This window comes from Lepidochelys kempii, chromosome 1 (assembly GCF_965140265.1).
Source record: "Lepidochelys kempii isolate rLepKem1 chromosome 1, rLepKem1.hap2, whole genome shotgun sequence".
Lineage (NCBI taxonomy): Eukaryota > Metazoa > Chordata > Testudines > Cheloniidae > Lepidochelys > Lepidochelys kempii.
Window position 1 is genome coordinate 239,701,945 of NC_133256.1, and position 24,146 is coordinate 239,726,090.

Genomic DNA, 24,146 nt, shown 5'->3' on the forward strand with positions numbered 1-24,146 from the left:
TGGGGGGGGCTGTGCTGTGCCTGTCTGTGTGTGTGTGTGCGGGGGGGGGCTGTGCTGTGCCTGTCTGTGTGCGGGGGGGGGCTGTGCTGTGCCTGTCTCTGTGCCTGTATCTGTGGGGGGGGGCTGTGCTGTGCCTGTATCTGTGGGGGGGGCTGTGCTGTGCCTGTCTGTGTGTGTGTGCGGGGGGGGCGGTGCTGTGCTGTGCCTGTCTCTGTGTGTGTGTGTGGGGGCTGTGCTGTGCCTGTCTCTGTGTGTGTGTGTGGGGGGGGGGGCTGTGCCGTGCCTGTCTGTGTGTGGGGGGGCTGTGCCGTACCTGTCTGTGTGTGTGTGGGGGGGCTGTGCTGTGCCTGTCTCTCTGTGTGTGGGGGGGCTGTGCTGTGCCTGTCTGTGTGTGTGTGCGGGGGGGCGGTGCTGTGCTGTGCCTGTCTCTGTGTGTGTGTGTGTGGGGGGGCTGTGCTGTGCCTGTCTCTGTGTGTGTGTGTGGGGGGGGCTGTGCCGTGCCTGTCTGTGTGTGTGTGTGTGGGGGGCTGTGCCGTGCCTGTCTGTGTGTGTGTGTGGGGGGGCTGTGCTGTGCCTGTCTCTGTGGGGGGCTGTGCTGTGCCTGTCTCTGTGTGTGTGTGTGTGGGGGGGCTGTGCTGTGCCTGTCTCTGTGGGGGGGGCTGTGCTGTGCCTGTCTCTGTGGGGGGGGGGGCTGTGCTGTGCCTGTCTGTGTGTGTGTGGGGGGGGGGGGGCTGTGCTGTGCCTGTCTGTGTGTGTGTGTGTGGGGGGGGGGGCTGTGCTGTGCCTGTCTCTGTGTGTGTGTGTGTGGGGGGGGCTGTGCTGTGCCTCTCTCTGTGTGTGTGTGCGGGGGGCGGTGCTGTGCTGTGCCTGTCTCTCTGTGTGTGTGTGTGGGGGGCTGTGCCGTGCCTGTCTGTGTGTGTGTGTGTGGGGGGGCTGTGTTGTGCCTGTCTCTGTGGGGGGCTGTGCTGTGCCTGTCTGTGTGTGTGTGGGGGGCTGTGCTGTGCTGTGCCTGTCTCTGTGTGTGTGTGTGGGGGGGGGCTGTGCCGTGCCTGTCTGTGTGTGTGTGTGTGGGGGGGCTGTGTTGTGCCTGTCTCTGTGGGGGGCTGTGCTGTGCCTGTCTGTGTGTGTGTGGGGGGGGGCTGTGCTGTGCCTGTCTGTGTGTGTGTGTGTGGGGGGCTGTGCTGTGCCTGTCTGTGTGTGTGTGCGGGGGGGGGGGCGGTGCTGTGCTGTGCCTGTCTCTGTGTGTGTGTGTGGGGGGGCTGTGCTGTGCCTGTGTGTGTGTGTGTGGGGGGGCTGTGCTGTGCCTGTCTGTGTGTGTGTGTGCGGGGGGGGGCTGTGCTGTGCCTGTCTGTGTGCGAGGGGGGCTGTGCTGTGCCTGTCTCTGTGCCTGTATCTGTGGGGGGGGGCTGTGCTGTGCCTGTATCTGTGGGGGGGGCTGTGCTGTGCCTGTCTGTGTGTGTGTGCGGGGGGGGCGGTGCTGTGCTGTGCCTGTCTCTGTGTGTGTGTGTGGGGGCTGTGCTGTGCCTGTCTCTGTGTGTGTGTGTGTGGGGGGGCTGTGCCGTGCCTGTCTGTGTGTGTGGGGGCTGTGCCGTACCTGTCTGTGTGTGTGTGGGGGGGCTGTGTTGTGCCTGTCTCTGTGGGGGGCTGTGCTGTGCCTGTCTGTGTGTGTGTGCGGGGGGGGCGGTGCTGTGCCTGTCTGTGTGTGTGTGTGTGGGGGGCTGTGCTGTGCCTGTCTGTGTGTGTGTGTGGGGGGGGGCTGTGCTGTGCCTGTCTGTGTGTGTGTGGGGGGGGCTGTGCTGTGCCTGTCTCTGTGTGTGTGGGGGGGCTGTGCTGTGCCTGTCTCTGTGTGTGTGTGTGTGGGGGGGGCTGTGCTGTGCCTATCTGTGTGTGTGTGCGGGGGGGGGCGGTGCTGTGCTGTGCCTGTCTCTCTGTGTGTGTGTGGGGGGGGGCTGTGCTGTGCCTGTCTGTGTGTGTGTGTGTGTGGGGGCTGTGCTGTGCCTGTCTGTGTGTGTGTGTGGGGGGGGGCTGTGCTGTGCCTGTCTCTGTGTGTGTGTGTGTGCGGGGGCTGTGCTGTGCCTGTCTCTGTGTGTGTGTGTGTGCGGGGGGGGGCGGTGCTGTGCCTGTCTCTCTGTGTGTGTGTGCGGGGGCTGTGCTGTGCCTGTCTGTGTGTGTGTGTGGGGGGGCTGTGCTGTGCCTGTCTGTGTGTGTGTGGGGGGGCTGTGCCTGTCTCTGTGTGTGTGTGTGGGGGGGGCTGTGCCTTTCTCTGTGTGCCTGTATCTGGGGGGGGGGGCTGTGCTGTGCCTGTATCTGGGGGGGGTGGCTGTGCTGTGCCTGTCTGTGTGTGTGTGTGTGGGGGGGGGGCTGTGCTGTGCCTGTCCCTGTGTGTGTGGGGGGGGGCTGTGCTGTCCCTGTCTGTGTGTGTGTGTGTGGGGGGGGGGCTGTGCTGTGCCTGTCTGTGTGTGGGGGGGGCTGTGCTGTCCCTGTCTGTGTGGGGGGCGGTGCATTTGCGTGCCTGTCTGAGTCTAGGCGGGGGACGCAGAGCTGAAGGGGGGCACCGCGGCGAGAGCTCCAGGGAGCTGCGGCGGGCGGGGAAGCGCAGTGGCTGGAGGCGATGGGGAAGGCGAGGCCTTTGCGGCACGCGCGCAGGGTTGACCGCTGCGGTTTGAAGAGCGCACCACGTGCCATCCAGCGCCGGCCGTGTCCCGTCGGGGACGACGGGGCCGGCCCCTTCCCCACCACATCCCGGGCGGGGGCGGTGACTCCCTCACGCCATGTGCGCGGGGACCACGCATCGCGGGGGTGCGGCGGTCGCTGCAGGGGGGATCCGCAGGAGGGCGGGAGTCGCCGCGTGCTCGTCTCTACCCTCCATGCGCCCACACAGGAGCAGCCCGAATCGGTCTTGCCCGGGTCCCAGAGTCTGAGATCAGTTCCAGACTCGGAATTTGTTTCTGGGAAGGTGTCATTTTAAAACCTGTCACTGCCTCCACTGAGACAGGCTCCTCCCTGCTTTCTGCTCCTGGAAGGGGCACTCTTCCTGACCCCCTCTCGCCCCCCAAAAACATGTTTGAGTAAGAAAGTGTTGGAGCCAGCATGTTTGGAAAATTACCTTGTGTTTCAGCAGCAATGTGGACTCCAATCAAAGTTTTCTGGTGTCTGAGCCTCCTGAGTATTCACTGACCATACACCTCTAACAGGTAAACAATGAGCTAGTGACCTGGTCTTGTTCAAACAGTACATTATTGGTCTCTGGGGAAGGGCAAAATTCTGGAGGCCCTGACACTGAGTCCTGTAAGATCCTAAAGGTAGGTTATGTTCAGTTGTACAGAGAAAAATACAAAGTAAACAATTTCCTTTGTGGGTTCATGGTGTATTGATGTGAGGAAAGGAAACTTGGCTAATGAGTGGCAACCATTGCTGTCACAGTAAGCATAAAGATAGCCTTCAACCAAAATGCTGGATCGAACACTGCTGAACTTCGGGGATGACTAAAACCCAATTCTGACATGGGAGCCAAATTCTCCAAATAGCCCTCCTATTTATGAGCCAAATGAAAACCCCAGATTTGAACTCCTTAAACTCACTCCAGAGCTGAATTTAGGGCCTGATTCTCCATTGCACCCCGGGTAGTCAATTATACTTGTGCAAAGTTGGGTGTAAGATGCTACCATTTGGATTGTGTAGCATTTTAAACTTTGTGCAGGTATAAGTGACCACACAAAATGAAAGGCAATGGAGAATAAAGCCTTTTACATCTTGAACCTACCCAAGCAAAGTATACACAAGATGAAATTCTCACCAACCAACTATTGTTTGGTCTGTATTGCCCACATATAGTCAAAATGAAACTTTTGTATTATTCAGTTTATTTATTAAAGTGAATTTATTGCTTGTGGTAAGTGCTGTCCTGACAGTGCTGGAGACTGACGTTCTCTAGCTACAAAGCATCAAAGAAAACTTTGCTACACTGAATTAATGTACATTAACTCTCACATGTGGTTGCGTGTGTGTGTTCTCTTTGTGTGCTGTCCCAGCTTTGCAGACAGTTGGCACAGCAGACCTCGAGCAAACTGCCCAATGACCACAAGATCCGTTAAGATATGAAGGCACCCAGCGAGGTTTGTTGTTGACGAAGCACAGTGATAGCACCTGGCAGACTCTATGAGGATACTAAGACATGTTTGCCTTTGAAAATGGACGCAGCTCAGTCAGTGGCGGGACTTTCCACTGCCTGCTAGGCTGGCCAAAGATACTCCCTCTGAGATACATCATTATACCCCTATATAAACAAGTTACGTACTAAAAAGAAAAGGAGGACTTGTGGCACCTTAGAGACTAACCAATTTATTAGAGCATAAGCTTTCGTGAGCTACAGCTCACTTCTTCAGATGCATATCGTGGAAACTGCATTTCGTGAGCTGTAGCTCACGAAAGCTTATGCTCTAATAAATTGGTTAGTCTCTAAGGTGCCACAAGTCCTCCTTTGGCAGTTTCCACGATATGCATCTGAAGAAGTGAGCTGTAGCTCACGAAAGCTTATGCTCTAATAAATTGGTTAGTCTCTAAGGTGCCACAAGTCCTCCTTTCCTTTTTGCGAATACAGACTAACACGGCTGTTACTCTGAAACCTGTCAAGTTACGTACTGTCATTCTGACCTTATCCTTTAGGAGGGGTAAGTGTGTTTCTGTTATCCTTGGGGAATGTTTTTGTATCATCCTTGATATTGGGATGTGAGTGCTCTGTGCTTAGCACTTCTTAGGCATGTGTATTTCTGCAATATCAGCCCTGTTCTTGCCAGATTCTGTGAGCAGGTCCTGCCTCATACCAGGCCTCTGATACAAGGGCTTATGTCTCAGGCTCTCTTCCTACTACATTATGGAAGGGCCCACCTTAGGGGTGAGAACAAATTAATCTCTATTCATTTAGTCCTCGGCCTTTCTATGGCAGTTGCAAGTAAAAGTGCCAGTTTCTGGCTGTGTTGTAGATGCAACTTTGCTGAGACCACAATTCATAGTCATCAGATAGTAACCACTTCCTATCACTGCTGATCCAAGCCAACCTGAATTTAGAGATGAAAGGCTTTAGATCCCATTATAACTCCTTAGGCTTGTTGTGTTTCATTTACAATGTTTATTATTTTCCCATTTTTATGTCTTCCCTTCATGCATGTTTGAAAACCCATTGTTTGTTGAGCAGATTTTAAAAAAAACAAAAGACCAACAAGTGTCCTGTAGTCAGTGCCTCTCAGAACTCTTGGCTTTGTTGTTTCCTTCGTAAATTGCCATTGAAACAGACAGAAAGAGCAAGCCAGAGCACTGCCATGTTGTCAAAGGCTGGAGTGCTCAGGGGAAAGCTCCATTAACACACAGCGTTATGCAGACTTCAAATTGGCCATCCTGTGACAGGCTAGCCAGAGGTGGACTCTAGTTTTCACTTCTTACCTCAGCATTTGCTGTGAACTGTGAATTAGTTATATATTACATGCCCATTATTGCTAAAAGAAGGATAGTCTTGTGGCTAAATCATGGGGCTGAAAAGTCATAGAGCTGGTTTCTGTTCTTGGACTTGTCACTGACTTCAGGTGTATCCTGGGGAAGTCACAATCTCTGGGCCCATTTTCCCCATCAGTAAACTGGGGATATAACAACCTTCTTGAGGTGGTGTGAATTTTAATTAATAAACATTGGATTCAAGTGGCTTGAGGTCCTCAAGTGGAAGGTGTTATGAAAGTGCATAGTATTATATCTCCGTATGGTAGGGAGTAACTTTCAGTGCTTTTGGTTCACAAGAGCTTGTGCAAACCTTTTAGCTGATGTACATAGAGTTCCTCTTTCCACTACCACAGGTTTCACTTTGAGTTTCCTGTCTGAACACATCCTCAACCTGAAATTCAAATACATTCTAAACCTTGGAGTTTCATCTGATTTTGCGTTGGAACCACACACTCCACATGGTTTCAACACAAAACCATAACCTGGCTCACCTGATCCTGGAGTGGGTCGCAGATAAGTGAACTTTTCAACAAACCTGAGCTGAATGTTCAGGTTGTAATGGAATTTGAGACCAAGCCAGTTTCTCATGGTTTTGTGGTGAATGTTTCTAACTGAAGGCCAAATTTAGTCCTTGGATAAGAAAATGCCACTCCCTAGATTTCAATGACATTAGATCAGTTTTTGCCAATGGTGAGTTTGGCTTGTGTCTGTTCCTCCTCATAGCCTCATGCTGCAATGAAAGGCTTCCAGTGATTATGGTCTGCACTGGAAGACCCCCCCCCCTCCCCATTGCAACATTTCGTTACCAAGCTCAGAGGCTATTTATAAACAGTTTAAGAAGAATCACTGATTTTTTTTTTTTTTAAAGAAGAATTTTCTGAATCACTTTGCAATACAGTGGCTGTAATTACCTATGGTTTATTATACTGTGTTGTGTTGTTCCACTGGAATTATAAAAGAAAATTGCAGGATAGTTATGCCACAAATTCATATAATCAGTAAGCTAAATAGGTGACTGAATTACTTATTAATGCCCTGTTAGTTTCATGCTTAAAGTATTAATTTAATTGTAATTATGCTGAAATTATACAGTTTGACATATATGTAGCACAAAATCCTATAGCCAGGAGGTTAACTGCATTGGTTACATTTTATAGTCAGACATTACGGAGTAACTACAATGTAATTAGGGTAATTCTACTATAGAATGTAACTGAATTTTCTAGGGTGATATTTATCATGATAGTTTGTCAGTACCAGGGTCCCAGTTTTGCAAAGTCTTAAATCACATGAGTAATCCCATTAACTTCAGTGTGACTATTCAAGTGAATAAGGGTTTGCAGGCAGTTGGCTTGTTTTTAGACACTGTTGAGAGAAGGGGATGGATGTGTAAAAAGTTAGGATAAAATTTACAGATACTGAACCAATCTAGGCATTGTTTAGAAATTTATTAGCAATTTTTTAAAATAACATCATTCCTTAGATAAAAATGCAATCTTACAGGAATATACATTTGTCCCACACAGAGATGACCCTATCGCTCACTTGTGGGCCATTCGCTCTAACTTTTCGTCATTGATTTTTAAAACGTGCGAGAGGGCAAGCCGGACTCTGGCACCGATGACAGGCGTACACTTACAGTTACAAACTGTACAGCATTATTTACAAAAGCATTTCTGTGGTTTCATGAAACCTGGGTATAAAATTGTGGGATGTGGTAAAGAACTAGTACTGGGAAGGGCTTCAGTGAAGATGGTAGGGACATCTGGGGTGGAGAGAAATGTGGGAGAGGAGACTTACATCTGGGGTGGCATACACCTAGGACAGTTCATTTAACAGCACTGGGCAATTAAAATGAAGGCAAAACACTTTACATTTGTCAACATTTATAGCTGATGGTCTGAGCAGGAAATGATGAAGTGCTGAACCTGAGAGATGCTGAGCAACCAAATCTTCCGTGGAAGCAAATGGGAAATACATATGCTTAGCACCTTGCAGGATCAGTTCCCAAATTAATCAGATGCAGGCAAGAAAATACCCACCTCTGCCTTGTAAAGTCCTGATCTTGCAGTCTTTAATCAATGAAGTCAAGGGGAATGTATCCTGAGTAACTACTACAGGATCAGGCCCTAAACTATGTTTTCACCTCTGGAACTGAGCTGGATTCCAGCCACTTCCAGCCAGATTTCACCCCCAAAATGGCTTTTCCCTTGTTGCCGTGTGTCACTCATTTGGAGGGAGTCTCCCTCCAACATTTTGAATTCATTTGTTAAGGCAGTTTTAAAAGCATCTCTCTTGAGTGATGAAGCAGTTTGTAATGTGATATTCAAAATCTCACTTTTAGTTATTTGAGATCTTCCCCCATTCAAACGGTCATAGCTGGACTGGACACCCCTGCATCTGTCAATTCCATGAGCGGTCATGGCATGAGAGGTTTTAAGGAGTACTGAAAACTAGTCTAACTGACTGAGCCAGGAGCAAACTGGCCCCGGATTCTCTCTGGGAAATAGATTACATTTTGCCTGGCTGGACAACAATTCAGGACATCCATCATATGGATGAGAAGACTAGTGGCAGGTAAGCTCTGTACTAAGTAGGGGAAGATGGTTGGGAAGGTTACTGCATAGGAAGGAGGTTGTTTGAAGGTTGGGGGAGCATCTGCTCTAGGAAGGAAGCATGTCTGTGTGTGTAGCATAGCATTTGGCCTATGACCCAGCCAGTTTGCTCCTGGACCAAGTGAAAGCAGTGATGTGATGTGTTGGACTTCAATGAAAGCAGGTTGTCTGAGTGAGATGGAATAAAGAAAAAACAGTTTGAGAATGTGATGAGATTGTGAGCTATTGATTTTTGCCTCCTGTGAAGTCATTCATAATGCTGAAGTAGATAAATGCCTACAGCAGTTTGCTTATTGAAGATGCGTTTTTGGGGTAGCCCTTTAGACAGTACTGCTCACTTCTAAAGAGGGGCTGTTCTTTATGCTCGTCTTAAGCAAAGTCTCTACAAGGTGGGGAGAATAGGGGCTTTGAACAGGACGCTGATTTTAATATCAGGAGAGACTTTCATCCCAGTGTGATACCACAGACCTCTTTATATTAAGTTAGAGACCTGTCTGGTTTTAACGCTGCACCACGCACTTCATTGCTCTGCGGCCCTTCTCACCGGCCCACATGTCAGGCCCGCTGGAGCAGGGAGGCCACATGGCTCTTACTGTGAGACCCTCAGAAACAAAGCAGCAGCAGAGGGTCTCTCTTGGGACTGAACTTCTGATAAGAACCGTTTTGATCCCTGGGCTGCTTAATTAAAAATGGGAATTAATTTATCTGACGAAGCCAACTAAAATCAGATATTAAAATAAAAATGAAAAATCTAGACAGCTCTGGTTTATGCAAAATTTATAGTCGGGCTCCTTCAGGGAAGAAAATAAAGGAAGGAAAAAATAAATTTTCTGGGCCTGATTCTGATTTCACACCGGGGTGATATCAGTATTGCCTCATTAGCTTCAAATGAATTATACTTGGTTTAGACTGGCATTAGTGAGAAGTGATTTAGATCTTTTGCCTGGACTTTCTTTATATTTTCTTTATATGCACTACAATCTTGATTATCTGAACCTATCAAAATGCACAACTATCTGAAGTAAATGCAGGTTCTCTGGTAGATGTTAATTACTTTAAAATCCCTTGATTTCCAAACTTCTTACTCAGTGTCCCACATGACACTTGGACAGTCAAGGCTGTATTGTGGATATATATTATATTATTCAGTTCTGTCCAAATGTGGCTGCTTCATTCATTCTGTGGTTTGCTGATTAGTTTTTTCATCTGTATGTAAGAAGCAAGAGGCCTCCAACTGCATGTAAAAAGCATGTTAGCAACCTGACTGGCTTGTGAGTCTATCACCTTGTGGGATTGTGTCTGTGTGCAAACATGCATACATTTCACACAGCAATCTGAAACTAGCAGTCAGAAAAGACACAGGAGCCTGGCTGAGACCCATTCAACTGTTATATTGGCATCAGTCTGAAGAAAGCAATGATACATTGCTTTGAAAATTATCAAGAAATGTAAAAAAAATGCATTTGCCCTTTTTTTGTTGTTGTTGTCGTAGTCATCGAGGGGGCAGGGTTTTGAGTCAGAAAACAAAGCAGAAATAGATGTGATTCTGTACATGGCGCTCCTTCAGCTGTCCCTCCAGACTGGGGTGCGGTCGGGCAGGGGAATCAAACAGTTGAACCCCTCACAGTAGCAGCAGCATCTACATCATCATCATCATTCATATGTCCAGCTGAAGAGGCAGATGATGCAGAAAAGGTCCGTGGATAAGGAAACTCCAGCTCTGGATCATCAGTCCCACTTTTTCCATCCTGTCAGCCACACAGAGTAAGGAAGAAAAAAGAAATGCATCCAGTGTGACTGGCCTGGTGCTGCCTGGAGTAATGACCAGGGGTGATAAGAGAGCAGTTTTTTTGTTTTTTTAAGAAATGTCTTTAGTCTGCAGTGTACTGTTAACAAGCTGCAGATCAACCACACGCAAATGATGAAGACTATTTCCTCCTTTCTTTTTCCTTACACAAAACTCCTCAATCATTCACTTCTTCAGTGTTTCCACTCACAGTGCAGTGATTGTACCTGACACTAGCTCCAATACACAGGGAAAGGAAAGACACTCCAGGGAACTAAACCTGCTCTCTCCTCCTCACCATGGCCCAGACCCTGCTCCACTTGATGGAGGCAGTAGCTCTTTGCTCAGACCTATTGCACTCTGTATGTCAGAAAGTACCTAAATGAAATGCCATCTTCCAAAGAGAGTGAAATTAGCACAGCTGGCATCAGCAAGTTCTGATTTTAGTACCACTCTCCAATTATAAATATCATCTTCAGCTGCATTGTCCTCTCTGTACAAGGATTTAAATCAGTAGGATGTAGAGGACTGTTCAGTAGAGAGATGGGGGTTTCTCCAGCCCTCTGCAGGGTGTGATCACTGAGGGAATAGCAGTTTTCACAGAAGGATGTAGATGATGTAAGCTTCTTCCTCTAGCCTGAGGCCAAATCTGAAGAGGAAATGAGCACTTGCTGAGCACCCAGAGCTCCCACTGACTTCAGTAAAGACTACTACAGATTAGTAGCTTGTTTTTCAGAGGTGATGAGCACCAACAACTCGCACTAAATTTGCGTCAAAGGAACTATTCAGTAAAAAAGAATGAGTTAGGGAGATGCTACCACCTGACTCCCTCTCAGAAATAGGTGACTAGAAGTGGGGATACTTCATTTTCAATAGCACTGAACCTATGCATCACAGCATTAAAAATGGAGAACCTTCAAAAGGTTTGGAGGTTTGATTTGGATCAGATAAGTAAAATCCCGAATCCACATGCAAGTCATAGGCAAAACTCCATGAGCGTTTGTCTCAGTAAAGAACCAGTAAAAATGCTCCGCACTGGGCTAATTGATGTCTATGCATAATTTTGCCTAGGTAAGTCTTGAGTAAGGATTTCAAGACTTTGACACCCCCCCCCCCCCATGTGTAGCTAAACTGCTGCAAGCTTCTTTGGTTCAATAACTAGGCTGAAAATCTTGTGAGAAGAGGCTTTGTCTTGTAAAATATCCAGGACATATTGAAGTGCTGTTAGCCACTTTATAATACCACTGGGAATACAATACCACCAAATATATCCCTTTGTTATTTCTTCTTTAGGCCCCATTCAAAAGCAGGAAAGTACAGAGGTGCATGAAACTATAAACAATATACATAATAAACTTAACATTTTCAGATCTCAGAATAAGCTCAAGTTTTAGATGAAAGTTTGGTTCTGATTTTCCTGAGTCAGATCAGTCTTCTTTATTCAGTACTGATCTGCAACTCTGGGATCCATCTGGAAAATGGAGCAAAACTTGTGAGTTTTAGATAAAGACAGCCAAGATTCCAAATGAAGACTTCATTTCCAAGGAAAACCCAGCAAATTGCATAAGATCTACAATTCTCTTCTGGTTTGTCACTAGTAAGAGACAAGTGCCAGGCAGAGGAGGGAGAAAAGGAAGTTCAGAGTGAATAACAAGACTGGGCGGGAGACATAGTGCCATTGACTTCAGTGGAGTTATGCCAGATTTAAAGCAGTATGACTGAGGCCCAGAACCTGGCCCATAAACTCAGGTATGAAGAGAACGATGAGATTGCACACTGGAGTGCAAAATATGGGCTCATGTCACTAACCCTCAGTGTCTCCAGCTGAGAGCAGTACCAGAGCAATTCTCTTGAGTAACAACTCAGAACTCTTCACCTCACTTACCCTGGAATATCAGTTAAGGGCAGAGCTAGATTATTTTCCCTAGCTAATAACTCTGCCTCTCGCATTTGCCTGTCATATACCCCAGGAAACTCTATTACTGATGAGAGTTAGAGATTCAGTGAAAGAAATATGAAATTACCTATTACAATTCCATCCCCCCAGAGTTGCTGATGCCAGCTGAGTTCCTAGAAATCTTATCCGATCTGCTTGGCATATGGATTTTGCCACCCTAGTGAGAAGAAATATTGAGAGAATCTGAGCACAGGAAAGAGGATGAAGACTGGATAAAATGTCCTGGTTTCAGGAAGCAAGATACTCTATTCAGAAATTAATTGTGCATGTTTAAGGGAGTGAGGAAAAAGGAAAGTGAACACAAGATATGCAAAATCAGTAACGTTCAACCTGTCAGTGGATTGCAGACTAGTTACTTACACTAGGTACACTTTGTTCATTGTACAAATTAAAAAATGAAAAAAAATATTTAGTACCCATTTCCCCAACCACACGTAGAAAAGCACTTAAGAGTTCAAAGGTAAAGCTTGGCACACTCCAAATACGAAATGATTTACTTTACATGCAGCAAAATATACAAGAAGTGATCTTTTAAAACAAACTTAATTCAATTCATTATATTCGCTTGGCACAATTGCAATTCATTTTAAAAAAATATTTGAAAAATACTGAAACTGACCTGAATTCAAGTATTACGGTTTCTTCAACAGAAACATTATCAATGCAATAAAACATCACACGGAATATATCGAAGCATAACTCCTTCTCACTTTTGTTTGTTTTTCCCCTTAATTTTGTTTCTATACAGTTTTAATGCCAACACAACTCACAATTGTATTTTAAAATTAATATTATTGCATTGTTTTTGCATATCTTGTGGAACAGAAAATGCAAAGAGTTACTGATTCCCCTTTCAAAAGCAGAGACAGTGGTTTGTTTTTGCATTCAAATGGCCCCAGATACAGATCTCCTGAAGGTAAAACCAGGAAGTGGAGAACTGTATGCACTCATACACACACACGCTCACTCAGGGCCGCTCACATACTCACAAAAATACCTAGCACTAAAAAGAATCCAAATCAATCACTCAAATGTGCAAGACTATATCAAGTGCATTGCCTACTATCTTTAAATTATAAAACAACAACAAAAAAAAGGAGATTTCAATTACTATCAAATTAAATTACAAATTCTTGGTGTACATAATGGTTGATAAAACTCTTCTATCATTATAACTTCTACCGAATTTCAATGGAGAAAAAATAGTTTAAATAATACAATGTAACCAAACCAATTTAACATTTGCAAAGGTGAAGACAAAACAAAAGGGTGGTTACAAAACTTTGTAAACGCTCCTTTCTCCCCTCTCCCTCCAAAACAAAACAAAAATATTCAAAATAAAAATTGGAACATGCTTTCAAGAAAATATCAAACTGCAAAAATAAGGAGAGATCTACATAAGCCCATCACCACCTCACTTAGAAAAGGGCAGGTTGCCTCAGCTCTGCTTGACAGAGCTTGCTTCCTGCTCTCTGACTGGTTGGCACAGCTGGCTGTCTGAGCTCTGATTGGTTGGCAGACATGGCTACCTGAGCTCTGATTGGTTGGCAGAGACCACTGCCTGGGAGTCTCTGCATTTTCTGTCAACAAGCCTTCCTGCAGTGTTGCCATTTGCCTCTCATGTCCCCTAAGGCTTCTTCTGCTTCCTCCTCCCCGACAAGGTACTGGAATCCACAGGAGAAGAAGTCCATCATTCTATTCCAAATCAAAAGGGCCTTGGTTTTATGGAGACGGTGAGGCTCATACAGAATATGTGCAAAATGATTTTACAAGCAAAGTTGAAAGACACCCGTTTGATGCAGGGTCCTTTTGGCGAGGGCCATCCACAGGAAGCTGAGGTTCTCCTTTGCATTCAGGAAGCAGCCGTCGTTCCTTGTGCAGCGACTGAGAACAAGCAGGGGCTGGCTCTCCTCCGCCACCTCTTCCTCCTCCTCATGGACATATGCTGGGGTTGTATTCGCTCCTGAAAAGCTCTCTTACACCACCCAACTCTGCGGCTCGTCCCAACAGAAATGAATGAAGAACGCTGTTCCGGTTACTCCAGGTCACGAGAACAGTGAGGCACTTCTGAAACAAACCCATTAGGAACATTGAAACAAATAAAAAACCAGCATCGCTTCAGCCCTGGCAACTACAGGCTGCTGACATAAATCCTGCTGTCCTGGAGCTCCTCCTGACTTTTTCTACAATCCGGGTTCTGCACCTCTTCCTCTTCCTCTCCTGCACTGTCCTGCCCTGGGTCCCTGCAGTTAACAAAAGGCAAGAGGTTGCCATTGGGGCTCTGCTTGTTGTTACCGTTGAGTATGTTGTCTGCTGCATTTTCCATCTCTTCTATTGTCATGTCACAGGCATCTGCTAGCTCTTGGGTTGTGACCTCAATGAACTTTGGATCTTGAGCAAACTGCATCAGTCCTTCTGAAATCAAGACCTTCAAAAGCAAGCGGGAAACCAGAGACAGAACACAAAGATAAAAATTAGCACTAGCATCATCAGTCCCATCACCCTTCCATCCACCATCCCAGCTCCTGTCTGGCCATTCCCTTTTCCCAACCAAACCTCTCTCTCCTCCTACTCACGCCACCAAGCACTGACTGGAAATGGCTACCAAAGCCCAGCACTGCTGTCTGCACTACTAATACCTATCCTCTTACAGCAGCCCTAAAGATGACTCATTTCTAGTTGCTGCTGCAGTCATTCCCAGGCCTCTGTGACTTTGTCGACTTACCGCTTCGACAAGGCTGCCAGCGCTGCCGTGGAACTGCCTGCTGCTCCCCCCAGTCTGGCTGGGGACGGTGAGGGAGACTGGCCTGGCTCTCCGAGGGCTTCTGCAGCTGGTGCTGTCAGAGTACCAGGAGCTGCAGTGTATTGATGGGAAGCTACTGTTGAGTTTCTCACCGGACTCCACTCCATCAAGCCGTAAAGTCGGGATGGTCTTCTGTGGCCAGCCACGGCTACAGGGCACGGCAGGGGGCGTGGCACACAACCGGGGGGAGAACGTTGTTGGGGAATGGCTTCTCTGGAGCAGGGGACTCAGCCCTGCCACTGCTAGTGCCTTCAGACAGAGAGAGAAAGAATGCAGTACTAGCCAGCTCTTAGAAGCACGACTCGAATGACTAGGCAGTGAGGGACGAGTACAAGGATGGCTTGAATGGGTTTATGCTAATTGGGAACTTAGATGGATTGACCTCTATGAAACACAGCTGTGGGTAATAAAACACTGTTCTGTTTTCTGCTGACCCATTTTGTAATTATTACCAAGATTCCGTTAAAAATGGCTTATTTTGTTCTGGTGAAATGTGCCAGATCAAAAGCTCTAAAGACTGACATCCTCTGTCCATGGAACAGGTACAATATAGCTAGCAGCAGTGCAAACTTCCCCCACATAACCCTGCCAGAATGCCTTCATTCTTGTACCGGAGGGACCACCACTTCTGACGTAGGGTGACAGGGTAGTTCATTTTCCACATCCTTCAAATCTTTGACCCTTCTTCTGATCCCACTAACAACATCATGTACTGCTAATTGTGGTGATATGTTTTGGTGATATCTATTCTAGAAACTGGACTGAGACTATCAACTCATTTTATTTAGGTCTCCAGTGACACTAAGGCCATGTCTGGACTTACAAGCTTACAGTGGCACAGCGGTACCGATACAGCCATGTTGCTGTAAGAGCGCTCGTGTGGCCGCGTTATGCCGATGGGAGAGAGCTCTCCCATAATAAAACCAGCTCAACGAGCAGCGGTAGCTATGTTGGCGAGAGAGCGTCTCTCATCAGCATAGCACTGTGCACGTAAGTGCTTACGCCGGCAACAATTATGTTGCTCCGGGTGGTGTGGGGTGTGTTTTTTCACACCCCTGAGCAGCAAAAGTTTTGCTGACATAAGTTCTAGTAAAGACCCAACCTTAGTTGGTAATAACGTTCAGTTAGTACCAACCTGCACTGGATTTTATGTAGTGATCTATTTGTGAAAAGATCAATATCCATTACTAGTCCCCTGAGCCACCCAGTCCCTCAAAAGAATTAAATACATAATTGATGAGTCATGTAGTACCTTTTAACTAAATAAGTGATTCAATGAAATCCCTCTTTCCATAGGGCCAGAGTCTGATACTTTTACTCACCTTGAATGGTACCTTATTCCACAAGTCAATAGGACAACTCATAGAGTAAGGTACTACTCAGTGTGAGTAACGGAATCAGAAGCCAGCTGATAGAAAATAAAGGATTTTGTATTATCTGTAAGCAGAAAGTTCCCTCATTAACTTTCCAGCCCTCCTCCCATTGAAATCAATGGCAACTGACTTTAACACAAACAGGAATGGTTTCTAAATATGCTATGCTGATGATTTCAGACAAAGAAATGGGATAACAGAAGACTCTTCTATTAGTGCCATGGGTCAGTTACCCAAACATTTTTCATAAAGGGGGAGATTTTTAAAGGCACAAAAGGCAGCTCCTATTGCCCAGCTCCTATTAATTCTCAGTATAAAATGGGCACCTAGCTGGCCTTTGGGCCTTTTGAATATCTCCCCCTAAAGGCCTAAACCTGCAGTCTCTGTCTCATAAGCAGCACCATTACATTGAACAGGCTGCAGGATGGGCCCTACATTGGTTAGAAGCACAACTGAACTGATTCTTCAGCCTGTTGTAGAAATATAATCAGGGATCATACACTGATATATGCAGCAAACTGTGTTTCCAACCAGTACAATACTGACAATGTTCCAGGAGTGTCTGAAGGGCCATAGCAAGTTAGATATTGATATGTGAAGGATATACACATATATGTGAGCCTTTCCTATGAATAACTCTTCAAGTATTCACAATGAGAAGACATCCTTCAGTGTTTAATATCTAAAGGGACATTAACAGATTGTTTACAATGGACAGTGCAAATCTTAATTTCACCCACTGAAAGGGAGCAGCAATCAATATTACCAAACCCAGAAGACCATATTCTGATAGTGTAGTGGAGCTTTCTTGTAGTATTAACATTTTTTACACTAGAGGGAATGTTGATGGGGTGGAATACTGGATGGTTTTTCTGTCGCAGCACCATGAGTTCCTGACAGTGAAAGACATGAAGGACATGCTTCCCCAATACAGTCTTCCACAAGGCCTTCTTGCATTGAACTGTTGATCTGTGTACTGTATTGAGTGAATCAGACTGAAAGCTCCTTGAAGCAGGGACCTTACCCTCTTATGTGCTTTTTAAGAATCATGTATACTAATACCAATCTACAGATAATAAGAGCACCCCAGAAATGTGCAGTTAACTAAGGGAACATCAAGTGTTCCAAGGCTGGTAGTGCCATATGAAAACTGTTTCTGCAACAGTTTATAATATTATAGCAGGGGGCGGCAACCTTTGAGAAGTGGCGTGCCAAGTCTTCATTAGTTTAAGGTTTCGTGTGCCAGTAATAAATTTTACATTTACAGGGGCCCCCCGACGGAACCCCAGACTGGCAGCGGGCTGAGCGGGCCGACAGCCAGGACCCTGGCTAGCAGAGGGCCGGGTGGTTGGAACCCCAGACCAATAGCGAGGTGAGAGGGGCTGGCGACTGGTATCCCAGGCTGGCAGCAGGCTCAGCGGGGCCGATGGCTGGGACCCCAGCTGGCAAAGGGCCGGCAGCCAGAACCCCAGACCGTCAGCAGGCTGAATGGGGTGGCGGACAGAACCACAGACCAGCAGTGGCTCACCTGCTGCCAGTCTGGGGTTCCGCCGGTTCCTGCCAGCCGGCCACCGGCCCCACTCAGCCCACTGCCAGCCTGGGGTTCCGTTCACCCAGGCAGGCAGTGGGCTGAGTGGGGCCGGTGGCCGGGACCCCAGTTGGCAGCAGCGTGCTAATAAAAATTGGCTTGCATGCCGCCTTTGGCATATGTGCCGCAGGTTGCCCCTGTATTATAGTGTCAGCCAAGGAAAGACAGTTTAGCATCAAACAAAGGACAGGTGTTCACTTCTGACTTGACAGCTGATTAATCATCCAGATATGTCCAAGTAGAAAGCACTAAGTTGATGTATGTCTCTGTCATGGTTTTTAAGAAACTGACTAGTTTCATGTAATCAGGTTACTTTTCAAAAATAATCAGCGTAACTGATTATTTTTGTACTAAAGTGGAGGTGGTCCCTCTCCATCTACTCATGTTAATAGTTCCATCAAAGTCAATGGAGTTACAGTAGGGATGGATTTGGCTAACTATTTGTACCATGAAATGTTAGCTATGTTTTTGTTTTTTCCCCTTCGTGTAAGTCAGGTATTGATTGATATTGCCAACTTTGAAGAGCATATTCCTGCAGCTTTGTTCTGGGAGTTATGAAAATCCTGAAACTAGAAGCTGACAGGAGCAAAAAAACAATTTCTAACAACAGCATCTTTGATATTTGCAGAAAACAGTCCTAAATGGTCTCAGAAAGGTTGGCTAGTGGTGCCATTGGTAAGCACTGCAAATGTTAAATGTCCAGCTGGGTTGGTGGGCCGCAGCTTAGTAATTAAATCTTACCTGGTGGTGTACCAGATGCAACGGCAGAACTGTCTTCTGTGTGACATCTACACCTTGGTTTTTCTGTCTCTTCAGACACTCTAAGTGAAAAGATGCTCTTCGACCTGCAATGCCAATGGCACAGAACTGTGATCATCATTTACACCACATTACAGAGACTCTCTGACCTGAGCTTGAGATCAGTGTAATACCTCTGGAGGTGTAGAGGAAAAATCCCCATTATAGGCCCTGTCCACTTTACCTTGATACCTTGCTAGAGCAACTGTATTTGAAAAAGTTTGTCAAGCACCATAAAGTCTGACCAACAGCTGTGTTCCGAGACAGCTGAAAACTAGCACGTATTCTGGACAGGGATTATTTTTTTTAACAATAGTGCTAGTAGAAACTGTGCTACTGATGATCCTCCTAGGTATGCTAGAAGAAGATTTCTGAATGATGTGGCAAAATGAGTTGTAACGATGTTAGATGAGGAAATGAACCATGTTACAACAATGTAAAGATTCACTGATGTGAAGGGGCTGGTACCTCTGTGAAACTGCATGGTCAGAGGAGCGCTCTTGACTTTAGTCTGCAAATCCTAACACTTGAAAAGTTTCAATTAAAGCAGACACCAGATTCTCAGTGTATTTGCTTGTACTGAAATTCATCATTTTTTCTTTTGCAAGAGAGGAAAGAAGAACATTTTCTTTCTTCCTGTTCAATATTTAAAGAAAATACCACCACATACTAATTCACTCCATCTGCTGGCTCTATGAGGAGGTTCTTTTGGGCCCAAAGAGCTCTGATAAGTTCCCCTAGTTCACATGCAGACTTAATCAACCAGTTCACATAGATGCATGCCGTCCAGAGAACCATAGACTTATACACTGACTGAGCTGTATATAAGCAATGGAGATGCCTGCTGGTAAAACATGTGCATTGTCAAGATCTTATCCTGCACTCTGTGTCTCATGTTCTTCCTGGGAACCAAAGTGCACATCAAAACCTGAGGTCACACATGACAGGATTCTCCAGCAAGATGTGAGAAATCAGTCCAGGCATCAGAAAGCACAGCTTGTACATCCTGCTGGAATATTACCCAGTGACGAAGAGCGAAGAAATCCACTCTTTGGAGACAGCTTGGAGCCCTCCCCTTTGTTGTTTTCAGGTGGAGTCAGTTGTCTGTTTTCATCATCTTGGTATGACAGCCTGGAATGAAAAACAGAGAGGTTGGAGCCATCACTTGAGCAGGGTATCATGCTGGATGAGATATCCCTTCTACTAGGGAAAGGCCGCACTATTTGGCAGGAGATGAGGAAAAGGGGAAGAGGAAGGACACTCTATTCACGAAGAAGGGATGTAGCTAACTTGTTAGTTTGCTAGATCTAAATGCTCCAGAGACAGCATCCAAGACTGGGACAGAGAAAGCTCAGGTGATAAAATCTGGGAACTTTAGACATTAGAAATGGATGGTGAAGGGGCCTGGAGGTAGCACTGCCAGTGGTACCACTGGGAGGAAAGGGACTTCAAGAAATCATAGAAAAAATTCCTTTCCCAATATTATTTGCCTGGGCTTAAGCACACTTTTTCATCCTTTGCTATCTGGATTGGCGCAGTGTTCCATCTGCAAACCTGTTTCTTCTTACTAGCCTTCCCCTAGTTCCATTCCCTCGGCTGAACTTATGAAGGGTCTTTAAAGAAAGATATCACACAGCACCCCAACCAGAAAACCCCAAACAGCTTGGCCACTGTATTGCAAAGCTCACATTTCAGTAGAGATCAGGCTTGGTTCGCTACAGTACTCTACGTCTTCATTCAAATTCTCATCATAAATCTCATCCTGAGACACTTCTTCTTGGCAAACGATTGCCAGCTGGCTGTCTCTGGAACTGGAGCTAATGAGCAAAAAAGGCAAGTCAAAATTTGGATATGGTAAAGAAAAGCTGCTACCGAGACAAAAGTGACAGGGCTCCATCTGTCTGCGTTTATTGTTATGGCCCAGTGCCGAGCCATCACACAAAAATTGATGATCAAAGACAGAAGCACAGTTCATAAATACAAGTGACCTTTTGTTTTGTCCCCACTTACTTGGAGCTCCTTAATCAAAGCATGAAGAGTCAGTAGTGATGTACATACTATGAATGTAATTGATCATGCCTGCACTGCATGAGCATTCACAGGGCACTGACTAAATTCCTAAAGTCCTGTCCCATGGGGCTCAGTATAAAACCTGAGATGGATTCCCTGAGGGAGAGCGGGGTGGATTTTCTTCTATGGCTGTCACAAAGTACCGGTAAGGAATTTCAAAGGCTGCCTCCTTGACATTATACCACCCCTCTGGGCTGTGATGCTTATGGTCTCTTTTTCCTGTGTTCCACTCTGAGCCATTTCTCTCCCTCTGCTCTCTTTCATCGTCTCTCTCCCCTTGTCTTTCTCATCCTTGTTCCTTATTTTCTAATCACAGAATATGAGTAATTTCAATTGAGTTCAATGGGTGCTTTTCAAATTCTGTGGTAGGTGGAGCACCTTGAATTCCATCTCTACCTCCTCCTCCCTCCATTTCCTGTGCTGGGCTTCCTGGTATTAGGCTACAGTTTGATTGTGCAAGCAGCCGAACAGAACCTGGATCTCTGAAATGCCAGCATGAAGAGCTTCAGAAATCTGAAGTCCAGTCACTTTCACTCTGTTACCTGTGCTGTCAGCAGGGAGCAATGTGGCAGAGAAGCACCATAGGAGGAGAAGTGGGGACACATGGTTGTTTGGTCACTGGTTCACACCACTTGGTGGAGTGGAGGGAAATGAGTATACTTATGCTGCTTTGCGTCAGTTGAAAAAAAATCCAAGGAAGAGTGCTTGAGTGATCAGACAGGGGATGATTGGCAATCATCGCTGTATGGGTGAAGAAAAGGTCCTGAATAACAGTGTCATTCCCTCATCAGCCCACATGGCAAAGCTCTAGTCAAACCCTACACTATTTTGGTAAGAACAGGCTAAACCAGACTTCATTCTGCAATGATCAGAGAATGACAAGGGTCAGGTCTGAAATCATGTGGAGATTGAGGTGAAAATTCCACATGAGTCCACCAGGTAATCCAGCTACCAGAGTCCACACAGTTGTCTGCATTATGGCTAGAGGAACCTAACTGGTGAATGTCTCCTGAAGATACCATACTACTATTACCATAGAACCTCAGAATTACGAACACCAGAGTTACAAACTGACCAGTCAACCACACACCTCATTTAGAACCCAAAGTACATAATCAAGCAGCAGCAGAGACACACACACACACAAAAAGCAAACACAGTACAGTAGTGTGTTAAACGTAAATTACTACAAAAATAAAGGGAAAGCAGCATTCTTCTTTTGCATAGTAAAGGTTCAAAGCTGTATTAAGTCCATGTTCAGTTGTAAACTTTTGAAAGAATAACCATAACATTTTGTTCAGTTATGAACTTTTGAGAATTACAAACAACCTCCGTTCTCGAGGTGTTTGTAACTCTGAGGCTCTACTGTACTTCTTTTAACCCTCCTGACACTGAAAGGAAGGGCTTAAGTGAAACAATAATGGGGATTTGGACATTAACTTCAACAGGAGCAACTCTGGAGACCATTATAGCATGAGAGGAAACACCTACCGTCCCAATGTTTCATAGTAATGTGTCCTAGTTCACCAAGGAAGCAAGGGGGAAAAAGAAGACTATGTCAGGAACATAAACACAAGTAAGGAGGAGGAGGAGTATGGAAGTATGTGAAATGCCTATAGCTTCCAAAAGGAAGGCTGGGAAATGGAAAAGCTACGGGATTCTTTATTCAAGCAAACTCATACACCTCTGGCATCCTCGTCTTGTTAGTCTCTTCTCTTCTTCTCTAGAACATTTGGTCTCAACCTTTTCAGGCTGGCTATCCTTTATTTGAAGTCAGAAATATTCATGACCCTTTTACATTTATTATAACCAAGTAAAACGTGTATGAAAGATAACAGTGATAAACCTATGATATAATTCATTCATGTGTGTTTTGACAGGTTAACAGTGAATACCTGACTTTGAAGGGTAAGGCTGTATGGAGAGATAGGGAAAATTTCCTTTGCTTTAGATTATAGTACATTTCTGAATGCCTCGCATCCCTCCTGATTGCATTTTATTAGCTCCCTGGGAGTTGTCACCTGCTGATTGAGAAATACTGGTCTAGAGTCTTTCCTCTAATGTTTTCAAGTATGAATTGCATTTCCCCATTCCTTCTCTATTTAATTTGCCTTAGGTAAAACACCTCCCTACAACCTAGGATGCAGCTCCCTTCAGATACCAATTTTATAGCCTGGGAGATGGAGGGTGTTGATCAGTGGTGGTGCTAAGCAGTCCTTCTTCCCAGAGGCTGAATGTGGTGCTTCTGCAGCATTGCTGGTCTAGGCAGCAAGTGATGAACCGGAGAGCTCACCTCAAATCCCATGCACGACAGCACCTTGTCCTGCCTCTAGCCTGTTGTAGCATGACTTTAACTAGGCAATATCATTTTTTAAAAATTGTACATATACGTTGGTTTCATTAGCCCATTGCTTCTTTGGAGCTTACCTTTTGGAAGTGAGTTTCCAAGGGGCCTCTTGCACTCGTATGGTGGGTGACAAGGGTGTGCCATGCCCCTCCACCGTGCTGACAGTACTTGGGTAGCTGGGTGGGCTGGGGAAGCGGGACAAGGCAGTATTGTTGGCATTATTGATGTTGGCATTGGAACCCGAAGACGAGTAGCTGCTGGGAGTGAAGGTGGAATCCACTAGCTTCTCGTGTGACGGGGACTCCGTATCTCCCTGGTTGTTGCCAGATTTATTGATGTGCAAAGGGCGCTGGGTGGTGAATGTCTGGGGGAATGAGCTCCTGCCATCACTTTGGTAGTAGCTGACATGGTTTCCGAACAGGCCACCAGCCCTCTGTCAGCAAAACAGAAAACATTTTCTCTTGGTGAGTGAGACTATGTGCAAATGAGGACACTAAACCTTAAAGCAATGTTTGGAGAAAGAAAATTTGGGGACCAATTTGGCATTGTGATATGGCCCTGTACAAGCAGAATGTCTCCCTACCAGGAAATAACCCTAGAATATGGGCATCTCTGTCAGAGGGGCTGTGATGGGACCGGGAGGGGTTCGTTATAGATGAGCTCTAATGTCGTGCTCTGATAGATGACAAGAGCCAGCTCCAGAATACAGAGACGCCTACAAGTGGTGAAGAGCCATCTTTGCACCTCCCCTCCATTCCTGTGTTGAGTGGAGTTTGGGTGGGATGGAGAATCTGGGCTATTGTGTTCAATTCTGCATACCACAGTAGCAGAAAGAGATCCACTCACTAGAAGGAATTCAGAGAACAGCAACAAAAATAATTAACCAGCAGGAGGGACTAGTGAGGAAAGGTTTAAAGAGCCTGTTACATAGAGCTTGACTAAGCCATAATGAAGGGGAGATAGAGTAACTTTCTGTAAGTATTTGAAGGGTAGAGGCACCAACGAGGGAGAGGGAATGTTGACGGTTGCCCAAAGGGCGTAACTAAAGAAAAGAAAATTTAGGCTGATTGTTCAGAAAAAAATTCTCCATGGTGAGATGTATGAGGGGTGGGACTGCCTCCCAGGGAAGTGCTGGAAGACCCATTGCTTGGGTTGCTTAAAAGTGGAGTAAACGAAGCACTAGAGAATGTAGTGGATCAGTAATGCGTAGGATGGAACATGGACGTGATGACCTGATTTGTTTTTTCAATTTCTGTGGGTCAAACCCTGACATTCTCACTCGGACCGTATTTAGTCTTTACTCAGGCAAAACTCCCACT

General features: G+C 45.9%; 1 protein-coding gene across 1 annotated transcript in view; it reads right to left on the minus strand.

The window, feature by feature from the left end:
• Nucleotides 1-6,923: 6,923 nt before the first annotated feature.
• The window catches only part of CACNA1C (calcium voltage-gated channel subunit alpha1 C), a 704,670-nt gene continuing 687,447 nt past the window's right edge, over nt 6,924-24,146 (minus strand). The window contains exons 44-49 of the mRNA XM_073320186.1: nt 22,908-23,260; nt 20,099-20,227; nt 19,432-19,541; nt 18,354-18,457; nt 14,574-14,900; nt 6,924-14,276 (exon numbers count right to left, since the gene is read on the minus strand). Coding sequence (XP_073176287.1) covers nt 13,980-14,276; nt 14,574-14,900; nt 18,354-18,457; nt 19,432-19,541; nt 20,099-20,227; nt 22,908-23,260 — 1,320 coding nt within the window. The 3' untranslated portion in view covers nt 6,924-13,979. The remainder of the gene's footprint in view (nt 14,277-14,573; nt 14,901-18,353; nt 18,458-19,431; nt 19,542-20,098; nt 20,228-22,907; nt 23,261-24,146) is intronic.